This window comes from Lolium rigidum, chromosome 2 (assembly GCF_022539505.1).
Source record: "Lolium rigidum isolate FL_2022 chromosome 2, APGP_CSIRO_Lrig_0.1, whole genome shotgun sequence".
In the NCBI taxonomy this organism is placed as follows: domain Eukaryota; kingdom Viridiplantae; phylum Streptophyta; class Magnoliopsida; order Poales; family Poaceae; genus Lolium; species Lolium rigidum.
Window position 1 is genome coordinate 189,523,258 of NC_061509.1, and position 20,652 is coordinate 189,543,909.

At 44.9% G+C, this 20,652-nt stretch overlaps 2 protein-coding genes across 2 annotated transcripts; both read left to right on the plus strand.

Moving 5' to 3' along the window:
• Positions 1–567: 567 nt before the first annotated feature.
• LOC124692737 (60S ribosomal protein L6-like) lies at positions 568–2,302 on the plus strand. The gene is made up of 4 exons (XM_047226165.1): positions 568–795; positions 912–1,018; positions 1,709–1,890; positions 1,994–2,302. Exons 1-4 carry the CDS (start codon positions 581–583, stop codon positions 2,147–2,149), a joined length of 660 nt encoding a protein of 219 aa, XP_047082121.1. The 5' UTR covers positions 568–580; the 3' UTR covers positions 2,150–2,302.
• A 1,541-nt stretch (positions 2,303–3,843) lies between these two features.
• On the plus strand, positions 3,844–19,531 carry LOC124690402. The gene is made up of 18 exons (XM_047223790.1): positions 3,844–3,917; positions 3,998–4,097; positions 4,702–4,758; positions 4,849–4,901; positions 5,051–5,084; positions 5,257–5,347; positions 6,029–6,120; positions 6,323–6,397; positions 7,519–7,613; positions 8,953–9,082; positions 9,631–9,720; positions 17,379–17,438; positions 17,937–18,028; positions 18,126–18,191; positions 18,306–18,363; positions 18,585–18,673; positions 18,868–18,988; positions 19,153–19,531. The coding sequence occupies exons 1-18, from the start codon at positions 3,844–3,846 to the stop codon at positions 19,207–19,209; spliced, it is 1,434 nt and encodes a 477-aa protein (XP_047079746.1). The 3' UTR covers positions 19,210–19,531.
• Positions 19,532–20,652: the final 1,121 nt, after the last annotated feature.

Below are 20,652 nucleotides of genomic sequence, written 5' to 3' on the forward strand. Positions count from 1 at the left end.
TCCCTAGATTATTAGTTTGACCAAAACAACATAAATTGTAGAACAGTAAAGTTATATCATTGAAAGAGCATATGAACATCCTAATGATGTATGTTTTGCAATATGTATCTTGGTTAAATTTACAATAGGAACACGGGTAGGATTGATGAATTGGGAGGGAGACAATGTTAAGTCAATACGAGAGGTGGAGCGGAACAGCTATTACCAGGAATGCTAATTGATCTGAGTTGAACTAATAATTTTGCGTAAACGAAGCATAAAAACAATCGAACTTGAATCTGCTTTTATAGAGAGCAAGTGACGAACAAACGCACGAAGTCTGAGAAGCACCATGTCGTTTTTGCTCTTATAATGGGCCAGAAACTACGCAAGGCACTATGACACAAACGGGCCGTTTAGGCCTCTACAGCAAGCCCAGCAACACAGTCCAGAAACCAACTAGGGTTTCCACCTCCGCGCAGCCGCACACATATAAACCTGCGACCACGCACGCCCGTCCATTCTTCTTCCTCCACCCTCCCTCCCCGAGCCGCAGCGCCGCCGCCGCCGCCGCCGCCGCCTCCACCCAAGGGATCCCCCAATGGCTCCGTCGTCGAAGATGGCGCTGGGCATCAAGCGCGCGTCGCGGTCCAACACCTACCACCGCCGCGGCCTCTGGGCCATCAAGGCCAAGAACGGCGGAGCCTTCCCCAAGGCCGACAAGCCCGCCGCCGCCGCCGAGCCCAAGTTCTACCCCGCCGACGACGTCAAGCCGCGCACCGTCAGCACCCGCAAGCCGAAGCCCACCAAGCTCAGGTGCGTCGCCCTGCCCGCCGCCCGTCTCTCTCTCTCTCTCTCTCTCTCTCTCTCTCTCTCTCTCTCGATCCCGTTGTGCGGAACCTTTACGCTGAGATCGATTTGGTTTGTCGCAGGTCTACCATCACGCCCGGGACGGTGCTCATCCTGCTCGCTGGGAGGTACATGGGGAAGCGCGTGGTGTTCCTCAAGCAGCTCAAGTCCGGCCTGCTCCTCATCACTGGTAAGTCGCTGCTGCCTTCTGCACCACAGTTCCTTTCCTTGATAACCTTGTATTTTAGCCCAGTACGGTAGCTGTATGCGTTTCTGATTACTGGACTACGTTCTAGGTTAGCTATCCAAAGTAAAGTAATTATTTGCATGGTAGACGATCTCGCTTGTTTTGGTTACCCACATCAGTCTAGCTTGTTGTTAGATCGACCCTGTTACTAACGTTTGGTTTTGTTTGTTTGCTTCTTCCCTTGCATTGGCGCTGTACTGGCAAGTGTGCTTAGAAAGCTGACTTAGGAACTACAATGAAATGCAAATGAAATACCTTATGTAGTTTTTTGCATTATTTCTTTTGGGATTGCGGTACTTGTATCAGCATCCGTTGGCATATATGTTATTCGTGGACATCAGGCAATCTTACGTAATATTGTGCTGCCATTGACTTTTTGTACTGGACAAGTTTTGATGTAAATTCAGGGGCCCTCTTCTATTTGAGTTAGGTTATATATGAACTGACCTGCTGTCTGGGAATTGATAACGAGAAAATTATCTAATTGCATGATTGCCTAGTAGGCATTGATATGGGGAACTGGATTTTATATGGCCAATTCAGACTGCAACTAGTTGTGCGCTTGAGTTACTTCTCTGTTTCATGATCCTACAATGTAGCATGTCTAATAACCAACTATGTTGATTTCTTCAGGTCCTTTCAAGATCAACGGCGTGCCAGTTCGCCGTGTCAACCAGACCTATGTCATTGCCACATCCACAAAGGTTGACATCTCTGGTGTTAAGGTTGATAAGTTTGATGACAAATACTTTGCGAGGGAGAAGAAGACCCGGGCCAAGAAGACCGAGGGGGAGCTGTTTGAGACAGAGAAGGAGGTACATCCATGAACAATCTCCATTTGATTCTGGTTTCAGTCTTTGCTATGATACTTTACTTATTCTAATACCTAATTCTATCTTTTATCTGTTAAACCTACAGGCAACAAAGAACCTGCCTGACTTCAAGAAGGATGACCAGAAGGCCATCGATGCCGAGCTGATCAAGGCTATCGAGGCTGTCCCAGAGCTTAAGAACTATCTTAGTGCCCGGTTCTCCCTCAGGGACGGTGACAAGCCCCATGAGATGTCCTTCTAAGCTACAAGTTCCTGAGTTTGGGAAGTGTTTTGCCTAGCTTGTTTCTGAACTTTGTACCCTCTTAGTTAACTTCCTATATCTGTTGAAGTGACTGTCAAATATTATGAGAAGATTTAAGAGAATCAATTCCAGCCTTGGTGCTTCGTTGTGACATTTGCTCAATGCGTAAAGTCATTATTGTGCTGTAATTTGTTTTCATAGTCGATTCATCTCATCATATGCTGATGGTTCTGAAGGTGAGTACGCAAGATTTTGTTGAGGACAGCTTGCCAAACATAGGTTAACATAAAACAAAAATGAGCTGTAGGGGTTCTCCCCGAGTCCCAAGTAGTAACTTACTCTCCAGTCTTGCAAATTCACCGATCAGAGTGGGATGAATACAAGGCCAACCACGACGTCAGTACACACTTTCTTTTATTCAGTTTTTGTATACTTTCGAACAGATGATGTTTTGACGATAAATACAACCTTTACACATTTTCTTTTATTCAGTTCTTGTATACTTCTGAACAGATTTTCTTTTTTTGACAACCAATACCAACAATTAAAGTAAAGTCAAATCTCGAGATCTTCAAACCTTTTATATTTCTATGATATAATAATCTACTTTTCTGAAATCAGCTGAAAATATAATAACGAAGATGAGAAATGGCTACCACATTACCCCACCATTATGGAATACGTAGCAGTCGCGATAGCTATGAGAAAATAATATATCCAAAATCTATCTATTGAAGAAGATTCTAAGGCTCATACCTACAGAATTTTAATTTTTCTAAGACCGCCGTTTAGGTCAGGAAGGGGATCTAATCGTTGAAGGGTCGAAAATCATTTATTGATGACATCTTCATTAATACAGAGTTCAAAAACAAGATAACTTTGCCCTAACATAATTATTAAAAACATAGCTTTTATTAAGAACTCTAGGTATAGATCAGGTTTCCCACCCAATTCGACAAACACAAAAACACTTGAGAAGATTGAACCCACCTATGGAGAAAGCGAAGTTTCATTGGGGATGATATATTTTTTTACACATGTGTTCGAAGGATACAAAACAAGCATGTTAGCCAGACAAGGAGTCAAACCCGTGTCAATAGATATGTGACATTCTCCTAAATGGAGGATATGAAGAGGATGGTGGTGAATGGAATGGATGGAGAAGAGAAGGTTGGATATGATAGATGATCGTCGATGGTGTCCTCCTATAGTATTCACATATTATCGTTGTATCAGCACGTTGATCCAACCTGTTGTCCTATCTAACATGACATGAAAAATGTTCGAATGAGGTAAAACCGTGTTCGAAACTAATTAGAGAAAATATTCCTGTAGAATTTTCACTAAAGGGGAATGTGTGTAACAAACACATGCTAATACACTAAAGTTTTAATAGATAGATATGTAAAATATAGAATTTTGGTGAAGTTAGAACTTTAAATACTCTCCGTCCCATGAAACATATCAAAGGTTTATCAAAATTTGAATTATTTTGATACATCTAAATTTAAACAAATTTTTAGAGGGAGACCGAAGGAATAGTATGGATTGAAACGGAAGGATGCAATCTGAGGCAAGAGACCGGAGACGACGACGCGAGAAAGCCCGCGGTTTCGAGGACTCTTCTTTTCACGCCCCCCCTCTTTCATTTTGGCGGGAAAATTCCGTCGAACTCGAACCCTAACCAGGCGGCCATGGACAAGTTCCTCGTGGCGGCGCCACCTTGTGCCGGCGAGGACCCTGAAGCGCCACCACCGCCGCCTCGGAGGTGCTACGCCTCGGACTACATCTCCCCCCTCCCCCACTGTTCCACCTCCTCTCTGTTCTCACCTGCCTTCTGGTCCGTAGGTGGCACCGGTGGAGCCGCATCGCAGTTGAGCTGGACGGGCGCATCGACGCCAGGTTCCGGCACAGGGAATTGCGCCGTCTCCTTGATTCCTACTCTGAGGTTGTAGAATTTTCGAAACATTTGATGCTTTTTTTTCCGGTTTTTGCTGGGTTGCTCTGTTCCCGACTGGAATGACTTATGACTAAGTAGGTGTCCGAGAATAGGCTGACTAAGTAGGTGTCCGAGAATAGGCTATGAAATCTTCAGAACCGTAGAATGGCTAATTTATCACATTCTCAGGGAATCCAGTGGTAAGGCAATATTAGAGTAGCTCAATGGGAAGAAACTTAAACAGTTCAGATCATCTCACTGGAAATGGGGGAATTATTGTTGAGGGCTAGGTCAGATAGATCATCTCTTTTGTGCCAAAAAATTTGCACAATCCTATTTATGTTTTGTAGTTTATGCTATTTACGGATGTATCTACAGTTCTACACACTAAAAACATGTCTAGATACAACCGTATCTAGAAAAACTTGAGCAACTTATTTTGGGACGGAGGGAGTATTAAATTTGGAACTCTATACCAGAAAAATGGAGGAATTTTAGCAGTGCCTAACTGCCTATGTTACTTACAAAGTATTTTTATTCAAGTGAAGCAATTTTATTCTATTTATATATTTGAAATAATTTTGCAAACTGTTATTTTTTTAATCCTGAGAAGACTAGGACCTTCGAACACAAGTACTACACGCATGGCGAGCAACGGTGTCAGACATATGTAATGCTGATAAGTACGCTGATTTATATTTTGTAGTGCTGGGCCATGTGTATTATGTGGCTAATCTGTTTACGCTGCTGCTCCTTTTAGGTGAATCGTATGATTAATGCTTCAAATTTTGCTGGGTGTTACCATCCAGCGAGGTAAGTATTTATCTTTTATGTTTTTGTTGGAGTATTTCAAATTTTCAATGCAGAATCACTACTTTTATCTACAGTTCCATTGCACACATTGTAGTAACATGTCCTTATTAGACAAGCTAATAATAAACTTGTTTATTGTATTTGGGCAGGGAGGGAGTTTCAGCAATGGAATTTGATAAAAAGGTAGTATTGAAATGTATGAGAACACTCATTATTTGTAAGTTTAGTATCGCTACCAGAGGTGTATCAACGGAATTAATAAATATAACCAAAGTCTATTGATTCCTTGCTGATTTTTAGTCAGACTGTGATACATAAAATATTTAAGGATCTTCCTTGTGTTTTTATTGCGCAGGGAGTATATCTTGCATCAGTGACACTCTCAGGGTGTTTAACAGTACATGACTTTGAGACTCTATACTGCTCCTTGTATGGCCCATCATGTAGTAAGTTAAGCTTACCCGACTCACTTTTCTAGAAAAATGCTGAAAGCAGATGCATCTGAAAAAATATTCTCAGGATTATGTTCGATCCCTGTGTTGGTAGGATGTGGATCATAGAATAATTGTTGGATAACACCTTAAGATCTTTGTTAGTGGATCATAAGATCTGGGTTCTGCATAGGATCAGGATTTGGAGTCCAACAGGAATATATGGTCCTACACTGTACCAATTGCGATCTTGGGGAACTTTGCTTTAAGATATATCAGGCATTTGGAAGTTCTCGCTATTAAATATGCATCAATAACTTCCCTAAGAATGATGGTATAGTTTTGAAACCCTGATGTTTTTGTAGAGAAATAGGGCCATGTGCATGTGATTTTGATGCCAGATTAAGGATTCCAATATTGTGGATGTACCTCTGTGTCTTCTTTGGATTAAAATGGCCGTGTTAGCCATTCTAATATCCAGTTAGAATTTTTATATCCATATTAGCGAACCAAAAAGGTTGAAATGAAACATACTGGTATATTTGTAATTTCTAAACCAGATAACTTTGAAAACTACCTTTCAAAATATTCGACATACTCCGAGATAAGGAGAAGTGGACACCAAACGATCTATTCATCATTTACTATCTCAGGTCATTGTCATAATCCTGCTGCATTTTACTGTTTCATTGATAGGTTTGCCAGATGACTCATCAAACTATGTGCTCCATATATCAAACCAATTGCCCCTGTGTGCTGTCAGATGGAATCCAGGAAATCAAGATGAGGTCGGTATCAGCATTGAATTTTACATTTTCACTTTATTTTAGGTCAGTGAATTTGGCACATTGACGAGGAATGCTAACTCCTAAGTGTACCTGGCAGTTAGGGACTAGAATTTGGTTTATTTTATGAATTGAATGAAGTGCTTTTGACTTCATATGTTTTGTATCTAACTTTATTATTGAGCTTTAAGCATTCCTGATGCAGATTGTTTGCTCATCTAGCCAAAGTGACAAAGTTTCACTATTTGATATCGGTTATGTCTCTTCTGTTCCTACTGAAGTAAGTACCATTTTTTTCACTGTTCCTTACAAATGCTTCACATTTTACTCACGGATACTTTAAATATATTTTCTCCATGTTGAATTACATCTGAATTCCAAAGATCATATTCTTTCCTTCTTCAATTCCTAAATAATCATGCCATTAAAATACATATCTGGTGTTACTTTCCCTGTTTTGTTTCTGCCAAACGGCACAACATATGGCCATGGGATGAGCTTATGTTGCGTAGCACAGTATGCACGTTTTCCCCCCAGTTTGCTAGGTACAGTTCAAATATCATAACCGCTAACAGCTACACCTATGTTTAGAAAGCGAAGTTACGCAATGCTAAAGAAAAGGTTTCCAGATGATATTTGAAGAAAAATGTACTTCCAGATGCACCTTAGTCCATTCAACAACAACAACATCAACATCAAAGCCTTTTTCCCAAGCAAGTTGGGGTAGGCTGGCTATGAAATCCTATGGAAACAAAAACAAGGAGAGAAAAAAAGAACATGTAAACTAAGATTCACACATGGATCACATATTTCCATGCAGTCCTATTAAAAGTCAAATCTCTAGGGACATTACAATCCCTCAAGTCTCTTTTTACCGCCTCCGCCCATGTCAACTTTGGTCATCCTATGCCCCTCCTATTTTCCATACTATTTAGAATTCCACTGGTGTTTCTGGAGGCCCCTGTTGGTTATGACCAAACCACCTTAGTCGGTGTTGGACTAGCTTCTCGTTGGTCAGTGCCACTTGTAGCCTATCACGTATTACCAAATTTCTAATCCGACCCTTTCTTGTATGGCCACACATCATGCGCATCTCCGCCACTCATTTGTTGGATGTGCTGTCTTTTAGTGGGCCAACATTCTGCTCCATATAGCATCGCTGGTCTGATTGCTATCCTATAGAACTTACCTTTTAGCTTTTGTGGGACCTTGTTGTCACATAGAATGCCAGATGCTTGTTGCCACTTCATCCATCCTGCCTTGATTCTGTGGCAAACATCCTCATCGATATCACCAGAAAGGAAAATTATTATAGTAGCTCGAGGTCCATTATTACGTCGCTCCTATTATTGTTACACAACCCCTCACGACCCTTCTGATTTTTTTGTTACTGTATTTTAGGTTCTACAGAAAGGGAAGACCAAATTTCACGCTCTCTGCTCTGAATCCCGGAAGGGTTTGACTGATCTAGCTTTCACGTCAGATGATAAGTCACGGTATGTGACAGTTTTGTACTTATTCACACCATCATGTCATTTGAGAGAACGCCTATCATAAAACATTTCTATTTTGTAATTGATGTGAAGCTTAATATAGACAACTGACTGTATAGCATGTTCTTTTGTCTTCTTTTGTGGAAAGTATTGTTGGACCCTATGTATTGTCTTAAAGAAAGACTTAATAAATAATAAAGTTGTGAAGCTAAAGAAATGGAGCCGTGCTAATATTTGTTATTAACCCGATGATAGACATCTTTTTCGCGAAAACGCAAAAGACTTGCATTTCGATGCATTGATAGATAAAGAAGGTTACATGTACATGCCCAAAAGAGGGACAAACACCCCGCGCTACAACTCGACCCAAGAAAAGAGAGACCCTAGTCTAGGGGAGGAGTTGGCGGACACCCCGGGCTCCCGCGTCTGCCCATTGCCGCGCCTCGGTCCTGATGTCGTTGAACAAGGAAGGCACCGAAGGCTGTGCGTTGTCGAAGATCGCAGCATTCCGATGTTTCCAGATCCACCACGCCGTGAGCATGATTATCAACGAAGTACCTTTGCGCAGCTGGCGGGGGGCCGTCCGCACCACCAGCGACCACCACTCCGTGAAGTCGCCCTCCGAAGGAGGCCCCGAGGTGGATCGGATCCACGAGAGGACCTCGTACCAGACCGTCCTGGAGAATGGGCATCCGGTGAGTAGATGCATCATGGTCTCCTCAGACTGATCACAGAGATCTGGGCGCATGTGGTAGGCCACGACGCGCCAGCCTCTCACCCGTCCAACACCTGTCAAGGCAGGCCAGCCAGATAAAGAATTTCACCCTCGGAGGCGCCCATGATCTCCAGTTTAGCTCCCAAGATGCTGAGGTGATCGCCCCCTGGAAATGGGCCTCATAGCAAGAATGTGAGGTGTACTGGCCATCCGTCGTCCATATCCAGGTCATCCTGTCTTGTTCCGCCGAAAGCTGGAACTCCCTTAGCCTGCCCCATAGCTGTACATACTGCCATAGTGCAAGGGCGCTAGGTGCTCCAGCTGTAGGTACTACCCGATGATAGACATCTTACTTGTCAGGATGAGGTGAGATGTGTTTCTAGAACAGAGTACGTAGTACGTTTGGTATAACTGTGAAGTTCATGGTGGATGTTGATTCACCAGGTGAAGGCAGGTTATCAGTGTTAATTACAAAGCGCGCTGATAGCATTTCTACCACCTTACCAATATTGGTATTTTAGGAGGCATAAGCTATGTATACATGCACCAGATACTGATATTCTTAATGAGACTTATATTTCTGGTAATTATGCATAAACTTTGCACTTATCAGTTCTCCATATCTAGGCTATTTGCATCTGGGCTTGATGGTGCAGTCTACATGTGGGATAGGCGGCTAAGTAAGACACACTGTATTGAGCTTACAGCACTCCCTGAATCTCAGTTTACCAGTGTCAAGCTAAATATGGATAATCGGGTATGCTGATTCTCATGTTATGTATTTGTTGTTCTATAAAAACCAGTATGTATCTCTCCTAATTGTCAGGGTAAGAACATGATGTTCTAGAACAATAGTTCTTTAGCATTGTTGATGCTATATGTATCTCTCCTAATTGTCAGGGTAAGAACATGATGTTCTAGAACAATAGTTCTTTAGCATTGTTGATGCTATCCTCTTATACACCAAGTCACCAACCTATATTTCAGACTGTCTTGCTTTTTAAATACCATCGATTATGTTGTACTGTACTTAGTCTGATGATTTGTTGTTTGTATTACTTAACTGTAATATCCTGTCTAGGTGCAACTACTGTATGATCAATAAAAACATGGTCTTGTGCTCATCCGAACTTAATGTTACATAAGAGGACAATCTAGTAATTTTTTCTATTGATGCAGCTTACATTTTCTGTTAACTTTAATAATTCATCTGATTTACACTTTATCTTAACTTCAGCGATTGGTTTATTCTAGCCATAAACATTGCACCACTCACCTATAGGGACTTATTGTTTATCTTTTCAGACAGTGTTTGGTGCAACTAGAAATGGCACTATTCATGCTTGGGATACCCGTGGAGGGAGAGCTTCCACTGCTTTTCAAAGCCATAATGAGGTATATTCAGCAGATAAATATCTTGCTAGTTCTGCTTCTTTTCATTTGATCCAAGGTCAAGCAACTTGATTCCACATGACGATTTCAGTGTTTCGAGAATAATTAAAAAAAACCTCTGTTTCTGAACTTTATATATGCTGTACCAACGAATTTCTACAGTTTTTCACATGCACTGTCTGGTAGAGCTAGTCAGCTAGTTTACAAGTAGTGCAAGATAGTTCTCTCTGACTAAATACACACTTTTTACTAAAATATTTTCAAATGATATCCCATAAGTTGCTTTTATCCTTCCATCTTTATATACTTGTAAACTGGGATAACTGGTTTCCAGGTGGCAAGAAAATAAAAAATGAACAAATTCTCAGAGTAAGGATACATGAGCCTCATCCAGGGAAGTATGGAATCTTAGTGATAAATCATAACTGTGGGACTTAATCTGGAACTTATTAATACTTAAAATATGCTAAAGAACCCAAAATTGCTGAAACCACTTTTGTCAAGATATCATGTTAAATAGATGAGGAAGTTGGAAATAGGTAGTGTACAGCTATGAAGTGCACTTGAGAGGGATACTCTATCTGATTTGATATTAATTTTGTATTTCATGCCATGACCCCTGTGTTGCGGTCAGAAACCCACCGGCGGGCAGCGACTGGCAACACCGTAGAGCCGGGAACAACTAGGGCTGCGGCTGGCCCCAGTCCCTCAGAGCGACGGCCCGCAAAGCCTTCTGGTCACACGTCCGATGCTTGTCGCAAGGGCGTGCCACCTGACCTATACCCGGTCGGGAAGGTGTTGGATGATGCCTCGCTTAGTTTCCTGCATGGCATACATGTAAACGTTAAATACGAGTCTCGATCGGCTCTCAGGTTGTCCTGTGAATCGGCTCAAAGAGCCGATCCACCCATGATTCATACGAGGTGTACGAATATATGGTGGTCCTGCTTGATCAAGATAAAGCTAAAGCGATCTACGACGATTTAGGGTTTTCACCGCATAATCGGATCATCCTACTCACGATTGGGCCTCGCGCTCGCGTACGGTGATCGTAAGCCGATCCTAGACAGGGCCTAAAAACCAACACGAGGTTGATCCCGGAACATCCTGTCTAGGGCTAGCAAACTACACCCTACACGCCGCTGGATCCTCCAACCCTTTGTAAGGCCTAACTATTGCGGATATTAAACTAATCCTTGAAGAACAAGGAGCAACCGTAACGGATCGGATCTACTAAACAATGATCAAGCGGGGTGCCGCCCTACACCTAAGATAGGTGTAAGGGCGGCTAGATGTATAAGGGTTGCACTACGACGAGCATATGATACGAAGAACAATGCAAACCCTAACACATCTAAGATAACTACGTTGCTCGCCATCAAAAAGGCTTCGACACGAGCAACGCATGAACAACGTAATAAGCTTATGCTGCCTAGATCGCAAGATGCGATCTAGGCAGCATGGTGCTTACCGGGAGAAACCCTCGAGACGAAGGAGTTGGCGATGCGCCGAGATTGATTGTGTTGAACGTTGGTTGTTGTTTATTTCATAAACCCTAGATACATATTTATAGTCCAAGGGACTTTCTAATTCGAGCGTGCACCTAACCGTGCACGGGTAAAACTCCAACTCCTAACCGACACGTAATCTAATATGTTACGGACACAAGGGCAAACTAGCCCAAACTTTGCATGTAAGGCCGATTCACGTATTTCTTCTATATATATTCTTCAAGCCCATCTTGATCACGGCCCACCTCGACTCGGTCAAATTCGGTGATAACACATGCCCCTCTGGTTTTGGAAATGACATTTCCAAAATCATTACGCTTTCTTTCGTCGGGTCATGTCGTGGCGGAGCGGAACTGCCGCGGAATCTTCCATCATTTCGCCTCGCCTCCTGGGCTTCTCTGCACGAATTGACAATTTCGGCATAACGTCCTCGAGAACCGTCATGGCATTAAATCTCCACTACACTCCCTTTATTTATCTGTGCCAAACGGTTCACCACTCCATCCTCTTGCTCTGTTCTGTCCACCAGCGCCAAAAAACCCTTTTCCCCTGCAGCCATGTCTTCCTCTTCCTCCTCCGCCTCAGGCCTCCCCCTCCAACCGTCGCCGAAGAACAAGAATGAGGACGACCTCCACTCCGGGGCGAACCCCATCTCCTCCGACAAGGAGAAGAAAGAAGGAGAAGTAACGAAGGCCAAGGCCTCCCCCCTCGCCAAACTCCCGCCGAAGAAGCGCTCCCGCATGTGGGCGGACAGCGAGGACGAAGATGACGACGAGGCGGGGAGAAGAGGAGGAGGAGGAGGATGATTCCTCCTCTTCCGCTGGGTACCCGCCGACGAAGCGCTTCCGCACTTGGGCGGACAGCGAGGATGATGATGATGACGAGGAAGAGGAGGCTCCGGCCGAAGGTTGGGGCAGCAGCGACGAGGAAGCCTCCGGAGGTAGCGCCGGCGGCAACTCCGATGCCGACGATGACGCTAGCGAGGATTAGCAACGTAGGATTAGTAACCCCCGAGCAATCGGCTCTTCTTTTGTTCTTCCTTTCTTCTTTGAGCAGTCGGCTCTTCATTGTAAGAAATCCCAATATTAATGAAGAATTTCCCTTAACTTGATTTCGCCGATTTTTTTTCGTACTGATTTGGCCGATTGCTAATTTGATCACCGCTCGATAAGCCGATGGCAACGCATCGGTAACCTGCGAACCCTGCCAGACCCTTCTCTTCCAAACCCCCTTTGCTTTCAGGGGCTCCCTGAGACCATTGCTAACTCAACCCAGAGGCTGGAGATGATACTTCTGCAGGACAGGATCCTGCTCCGTTTTTTCCGCAGCAACTATTCCTCAAAAGCTGAGATGTAGAGCTAACCGATTTCAACAAAATCGGCTCCTTATAGCAAAGGGTCCTTCAGGGCAAGCTGCCCCCCGAGCCTCAGTCAAGGCGGGAAAGGTAGTGAGTCAGCCCAATGTGCCGCCATTGGCCTCAAGTCATAACGCGAGCCGGCCGATTTCAACAAAATCGGCTCCCCGAACGAGAGAACCTTCAGGGTGAGCTGCCCCCCAAGCTTCTTCAGTCCACTTCTCGCGCCTTGCAGGTCAGATCGGGTCACCCATCCTTAACCTGATCTGCACGTCCAGGCTGCTCCTAACCGACACGATATCCTTAACTCGATGTCTGCGCATCGGCTGTGCTTAAAATTTTTTGAATTTTTTACGGCCGATTTATGTATCGACCCCCATACTTCAATACCCATCATCAAAGAATATCTTGGGCTGCTGGGTGTTTGCAAGATACTCCTGCTTCATATCCTCGTGTTTATCCACCTAGGTGCCCCCCGAGCCGATTCTGTCAAGAGAATTGATGGTATCGGCTCTTTAGGCATTCCCTGCTGGATCAAATGTTGAACCCAGGCAGAATGGATGGTGAGGATAATTTTGGCCGATTGCTGGAATCGGCCTCCACGTTGCTTGCTCGATGAAGGTTTTGCAATGTTCCTCCATAAATCCTTGGGGCCGATCTCCTGGATCGGCATCGCCATGTTTGTCCATAGACGCTGTTTTTATTACACGGTCAGGCCGGTGGATGAAACCAACCTAACCCCGTTCTTTGTCACGTCGATGCGCTCGCAGTCGCCCAATCCTGGAGCACTAAACTCCGTTGGAAGGATGGAGACCATGTTTGTGCCAGCCGATGTCTCATCATCGGCTTTCTTTTGTCTGGGCGCCACTCCTTTCTTTGTGGCCGACCTTCTTCGTCCGAGGGTTCGCTGAATTTTGGCGGCCGGATCGGGCCGTGCCTTCCTCAACGTGTGCAGGTATAATCTTTCGGCTTCTTCCAACCCACGTAGACGCTGAACCCTTCGCTTCGGGAACGGCTGAGCCCATCGGGGCACCACACGGGCCGATGATACTTGTCTTCTTCATCATCGTCCTCTAGTTCCTCGAGATCTTCCACCCGAGCGGACTCAGCATGCTTGTTCCGAGGCGGGAGAGGCCCTAGACGCTTGAACACGGACACGTTAGCTGCATCCTTCTTCTTTTGTTTGCATTCTGGGCAGTTGCCGATTGTTGGCAATCGGCTCATTCCTGAATCTCAGCAGTGTCTGAAGAAGGGGCAGTCCCAGTGCCTATCCTCGTCGTCTTGCTCCCTCGACTTTTCCTTGGCGTGGCGCTCGTATCGTTCCTCGTCGTGATCATGCCGACGACGTCTCCTGTCGTCCCTAGCCCGACGATCTTTTTCATCATCGTCGTTGTATCGTCGGCGTTGGTCATACTGACTCACATACTTGTTGAGGAGGTGATCAGAGAGAGGTCGCCGATATCTTATGTTCTTCACTTCTCCCCTCGTGACGTAGCGCTTGCCGTCGTGGCGGAGCCGATCGCGTGGAGCGGCTTCCTCTGTGTCTTTGCTATGAGAGCAGCTGCCCTCATCTCCGTCCTTACCAGAGTGGTGCCCAGGTCCCACCATGTTGATATTGCACGAGAAATCTGGCTGGCACCCTCCATGGTAAGCACACTCCACCATATTAACGGCGGGGAAGGGTGTGTGTCGACCTTCATGGCGTATCGGTTGAAAATTAGCCGTCCTTTTTCTATCGCCATTTGGATCTGCCGACGCCACACCCTGCGGTCGTTAGTGGTGTGGGTGAACGTGTTATGCCACTTGCGGTATGGCTTTCCGTTCAGCTCCTGGACCGTAGGGATCTTGTGGCCTTCGGGTACCTTTATATGCTTCTCCGTGAGTAAGAGATCGAAAATCTGCTCGGTTTTGGTCACGTCGAAGTCGAACCCTTTTGGAGGGCCTTGTGGCTTAACCCACTTGCGGGACACGGGGCCCGCCGCCGAGTCCATTCAGCCACCGCTACCTCTTGATCTCCCGCAGCACCTTCATCCTCGTACGCCTCAACCGGGACCACCGCACGCTTGAATTTGTCCTGGTAAACATCCGGGTGGCGGCTGTTCATATGCCGACAACTTCGCACCATGTGCGCCAATGAAGGGTAGTCCGCTTGGGAGGCCACGTCCTTGATCGATGATGAGAGACCCACCACCGCCAACTCGATCGCTTCTTTTTCACTTACGTGAACCGAATAGCATCGGTTCCTAATGGTCCTGAAGCGCTGGATGTATTCGACACTGTTTCCCGCGCTTCGTCGTACTTGTGCTAGATCGGCAATGCCAGCCTCGGAAGCCTCCGAGTGATACTGCTCATGGAACTGCTCTTCCAACCGCTTCCAAGTCCGGATTGAGTTCGGTGGCGGCGATGTGTACCACCCGAAAGCCGATCCTGTGAGGGATCGTGCGAAGAACCTCACACGCAGCTCGTCTGATGCTGAGATCGTGCCCAGCTGTGCCAAATATCGGCTCACATGCTCGATGGAGCTGGAACCATCTGATCCACTAAACTTTGTGAAGTCCGGGAGCCGATATTTGGGTGGTAGCGGGATCAAGTCGTACTCGTTGGGGTACGGCTTGGTATAGCCGAACGTCTTCCTTTTCGACATCATGCCGAACTGATCTTTCAGAATTGTACAAATCTGATCCGCGGTGATGGCTGAAGGTGTCGAACCACGAAGATTCGCCGGGGTGGCATACTTAGCCGGCCATGCTTGCTTTTCCGGTTCCGAGCCAAGCTGCGGGAGCTGGGCTGCGGAGGTTTGTCGGAGTGGCGTACTTAGCTAACCACGTTTGCTTCTCAAGATCTGCTCCCGACGTCCCTCCTCGCTGTTCCGGAGGCCCTGCTCGTTGCGGCCTGGTTCGAGAGTGCCCGAGTGCTGCGATGCCAGTACGTATGCGCACGTGTATCCGTGCGGGATCTCCTTGGGCGCCTCGGGTAGGAATTGGTAGTCACTAGGGTCACCACCAATCTTGTAGACGACGTATGCCGATGAGTTCGGCACTTCCGGTGCTGCCAACGCGAACGGCAGCGGTGGACGGGACTCGGAATGGTATTTCTCCTTTGTAAGTCCCCGAGCTGGTCCCGACGGAGAAAATTGATGGCTCATGATTTCCTGGATCACGCGCGAGCGACACGCTCCAAAGTGTTCACCGAGGCTCTCGAGTGGCGGTGCGGCGAATGAGCCACCATGAAGTTGATCTCTCGACGCAGCGACTCGGTGCGTTCTTCTGACGGGGCGGACAGGTCCACTCCATCGAGCGCGCCTTCAGGTGAGAACCCCTTCCACCTGACGCCGTGGGAGCGGGTTCGGTGGAAAGAGCCGATGAGGTCGGCTTCGAGGACCGCCTTAATCTCGTCATGCTTCTTCTTGAGCTCGTCAGGCAGATCCTCGTACTTGACCGGAGTGCTTTCCGCCATCTCGGATGTAGATGGCGATGCGGTGGATGTCGAAGATTGTCCCACCGGGTGTGCCAGAATGTGTTGCGGTCAGAAACCCACCGGCGGGCAGCGGCGGCAACACCGTAGAGCCGGGAACAACTAGGGCTGCGGCTGGCCCCGGTCCCTCGGAGCGACGGCCCGCAAAGCCTTCCGGTCACACGTCCGATGCTGTCGCAAGGGCGTGCCACCTGACCTATACCTGGTCAGGAAGGTGTTGGATGATGCATCGCTTAGTTTCCTGCATGGCATACACGTAAACGTTAAATACGAGCCTCGATCGGCTCTCAGGTTGTCCTGTGAACCCATGATTCATACGAGGTGTACGAATATATGGTGGTCCTGCTTGATCAAGATAAAGCTAAAGCGATCTACGACGATTTAGGGTTTTCACCGCATAATCGGATCATCCTACTCACGATTGGGCCTCGTGCTCGCGTACGGTGATCGTAAGCCGATCCTAGACAGGGCCTAAAAACCAACACGAGGTTGATCCCGGAACATCCTGTCTAGGGCTAGCAAACTACACCCTACACGCCGCTGGATCCTCCAACCCTTTGTAAGGCCTAACTATTGCGGATATTAAACTAATCCTTGAAGAACAAGGAGCAACCGTAACGGATCGGATCTACTAAACAATGATCAAGCGGGGTGCCGCCCCTACACCTAAGATAGGTGTAAGGGCGGCTAGATGTATAAGGGTTGCACTACGACAGCATATGATACGAAGAACAATGCAAACCCTAACACATCTAAGATAACTACGTTGCTCGCCATCAAAAAGGCTTCAGCACGAGCAACGCATGAACAACGTAATAAGCTTATGCTGCCTAGATCGCAAGATGCGATCTAGGCAGCATGGTGCTTACCAGGAGAAACCCTCGAGACGAAGGAGTTGGCGATGCGCCGAGATTGATTGTGTTGAACGTTGGTTGTTGTTTATTTCATAAACCCTAGATACATATTTATAGTCCAAGGGACTTTCTAATTCAGGCGTGCACCTAACCGTGCACGGGTAAAACTCCAACTCCTAACCGACACGTAATCTAATATGTTACAGACACAAGGGCAAACTAGCCCAAACTTTGCATGTAAGGCCGATTCACGTATTTCTTCTATATATATTCTTCAAGCCCATCTTGATCACGGCCCACCTCTGACTCGGTCAAATTCTGGTGATAACACCCTGACAATGCTAGTGCCTTTTATATGACAGAGAAAGTAGTAGACACTTCTTACTCAGCAATGTCATAGCTGTCTTGGCAACACTAGTAGTAGTTTTTTTGTTGCCTTGGTCCTAGGTTGATAAAACTTTTTTCCAGGTTCAACCATTATCATCAGTGAAGATATCAACGTTGTTGGGCAAAATTGCATCGCTGAAGGTATGGGAAAGATAAATACTTATATAATTGGCATTTATGCTAAAGAAAGCTCATGTATCTCTTCCCATTCTTGTGACCCATATTGACGCCTCACATACACACAGTATTAATGACATGATTCTAGGTCAAAGCCGTCCACATGAACTATCAACTTGTTCGACTGGGGAACAGTGGAAGCATCCAAATTGTTAGAATTATTATACGAATATCGGCATATGGTGACTCATATTAAAAAAATTAGTCTAGTCCACTGAACCAACATATCTATTTTTTAGACACCAAACAGTATTATATGCATCCTTTTATGTTTGAAATGCATAATTACATGTTTGATTAAACGATATATAAAAATAAATGGGAGTTTCTTTTCTTGTTCTGATATAAGGCACATAAAGTAAAACTAGGAATCAGCTCCAGAGGATATCATCTGTGGTGAAGGCACTATTATGTTCACATAACTTATTTTAACATTTTTTTCACCTTGTCTACTATTTTCAGGAACAATCAAACATTGTTTCAAGTGAAATTCTGTCTATAGATTTTAACCCTAGTTGCTCATACCAGTTGGCCTTCCATCTTGATGATGGCTGGTAAATATCTCAGATTTCACTGCCATTATCTAATAATAAGAAGTAAGGGGTTACTTGTGCCAGATCTCAATACTCTTCCATCTGCATCCATTGTTAGGTCTGGAGTCCTCAATGTTAACACCCTCAGTGTGAGCCATCTGCACTGCCCTCCTCCTTCTTGGTTGTAAGTGTTGATCTACGGATTTCTTCAAACTTGGATCACATTACAAAAAAATCTTATTAAACATTGCAAATATGACCAAATTGTTTTGTGGTTCTCTGCTATTTCCTATATTAGGGAGGGTGTGGACTCTGTGTTGCATAAGCGGAAAGCGACCTGGCTGTCAACATCTTCAGTAAGAAAATATTTTAGGGCACCTTTGATCTTAGCACATGAAGGATTTTCTTAAAATTGTACCCTTAAGAAATCAGGTTGAGGTGAATAAATGTTCACGAATGCTATAAGATGGTCCTGCATACCATGTTTGCCATACTTTCTATTTTTATAATTCTTGTCATAAAATATAGTGAATAACAGCAAGGAATTTGATGCATGTCATATGGTTAAATTGTACAGATTTATGCAGTTGGATCTTCCTCCAATAATGGAATGTATGTACTTGATTTTCATCCACATACAAGCTCTGCATGCCATGTGGACTACAAGTGAGCTGTCTTTCCTCTCTTTTCTCCTGGTTTTCTCACAACCAACTAACATGACATTCTGATCTTCTTAGTTGTTTCTGGGAACATATGTGGAGAAGTTCCACAGTTTCAGCAATTCATTGATTAACATTTTCTGTCGCATCGTTTTCTTAAAAGGTCCCTTGGAAATAAACTCTTGCTATTCTATGTTTCAGTGAGGAAACAAAAGGCTTCGAAGAAAACCAACCTGCAGAAAACAAGTTTATTCCTTTATCTGAAGGCGTGCTTTCATGTGCAGCCCATCCACTCAGTCATAACATAATTGCTGGTACTGAGGTCCGTTTGCTTATCTGATCCAAGTGACGAGCCATACTCGATACTTATGTATATGCCGAATGGCTTTGGTTCTTACCTTGCGTGTAGAACTGAAAATCGTCAGATTTACAAATCAAATTCGAGTCAGGTGGCAAAAAGATATAACTAGTCACTATTGTCTGCAGTTCTCGTCATTGCTTATGGTATCACAAAAGCATGAGATCATCAGAGATCCAGAGTAGTGCCAAGGCGCATCAGGAGCTTCCTCCAAGCACAAGCAATACCCCCGATTGCAGCATTCATATGCTGCTTATTAGCTCATGGCCGTCCTGCACGTAAGAAAGATCTGCAGCATGAGGACCTTTGATGGGGCCATACAAGCTTTGACTTTGGCTGGCAGGTCGGTCTATCTGGGAAGTTCTTCAGCCCATGAAAAGATTCACCATGCGGCCAATACCCTTCTTATACAGACGGACATCGTCATTGCTGACATCCATACGAGTGCAATGACGTTGTTGTACTTGATTTTCAAAGTGTAGACCTGTGCAAGGCATGCTTCCAGGGAATGGGTTCATTGTAATTATCATTTTTTCCTTTGTTATTCTTGACCTGGTAGTAATCAGAAAGTGTTGTCCGTGTTTGGGGTTTATGGTATATAGTGTTCTGTACGTGAGCTGTTTGCTATCAGTAATTGGTGTCCTGTACATGAGCTGTTTGATATTGGTAATTTGTGTTCTGTGCATGAACCTTGTTTATTACAATGCTTTAAGATGGTATCGAGATTTCAGCATGCTGAGTTGCGCAGGCATCATCATCCAGCGGGGTTTCTGTTCCTGGTCTTGTTCTGAAGGGACACTGGACACTGCAAGCACTGTTCCCTGGTAAGGTACTTTGGCCCAAAAGAAAAACAAAGGAAATTTGAGAAGTTAGAAGACGGCTTGAAATGGAGGGTGGTTGATGGAAGTAGAATCTCCAACAAATGTGAGATCACCAGACATTGTTTGATGCTTCAAACATGCCTGTTGTAGAGTGCTGCAAGATCATGTTGTTCAAGTGCATTGACAATTCCATCAAGACTATTTGCAGCAATATAAGTTCTGCAGTTGACTACAACTCCCAAACAGCAAATCGCTGTTGCCCTGCAACACATTCTGAAGAACAGAACGTCCATAGCATGCAAAACTGGGACAAACCACTCAATCTATAGAATTCATGTAAAGCCGTAAATCTCCAACATGACAACCATAAACTAATGCTGATATCTGCTCAGAATCTAGAATAAAGCCAATAACCTCGATCCACAAGTTACACAACTAGAAGAAATCTAAGAAGGCAGGCATGTCTAGAACCAACAAGATGTTATGTTACCCCACAATGCAGCTACAAACTATTTTTAGACCAGTCTTACTCCTATTTATTACTCTCTCCATTCCGAATTATAAGATGTTCTTGTTTTTTCTGAATTGTATGTATCTAGATACATTTCAGTCTACTTTCAGTGTGTCTGTCACTCATTTCAATTCATACGTAGTCTACATTGAAATATCCAAAACATTTTGTAGTACAGAGGAATAGCTAATTTCACAAACAAGGAGGCACTGCAACAGTGGTTCATGTGCCAAATACAGTATTGAACATCGAATTACACGCAAGAACAAGTTCAACTGAATGAGAAAACACACACA

What these genes read in the sequence shown, in the direction of transcription:
- LOC124692737 (XM_047226165.1), top strand. Translation starts at nt 581, where the DNA reads ATGGCTCCGTCGTCGAAGATGGCGCTGGGCATCAAGCGCGCGTCGCGG. An exon ending in CCGAAGCCCACCAAGCTCAG is followed by an intron (nt 796 to 911) that starts GTGCGTCGCCCT and finishes GGTTTGTCGCAG; the next exon opens with GTCTACCATCACGCCCGGGA. An exon ending in CGGCCTGCTCCTCATCACTG is followed by an intron (nt 1,019 to 1,708) that starts GTAAGTCGCTGC and finishes TGATTTCTTCAG; the next exon opens with GTCCTTTCAAGATCAACGGC.
- LOC124690402 (XM_047223790.1), top strand. Translation starts at nt 3,844, where the DNA reads ATGGACAAGTTCCTCGTGGCGGCGCCACCTTGTGCCGGCGAGGACCCT. An exon ending in AGCAACGGTGTCAGACATAT is followed by an intron (nt 4,759 to 4,848) that starts GTAATGCTGATA and finishes TGCTCCTTTTAG; the next exon opens with GTGAATCGTATGATTAATGC. An exon ending in CCTGGCTGTCAACATCTTCA is followed by an intron (nt 18,364 to 18,584) that starts GTAAGAAAATAT and finishes TAAATTGTACAG; the next exon opens with ATTTATGCAGTTGGATCTTC.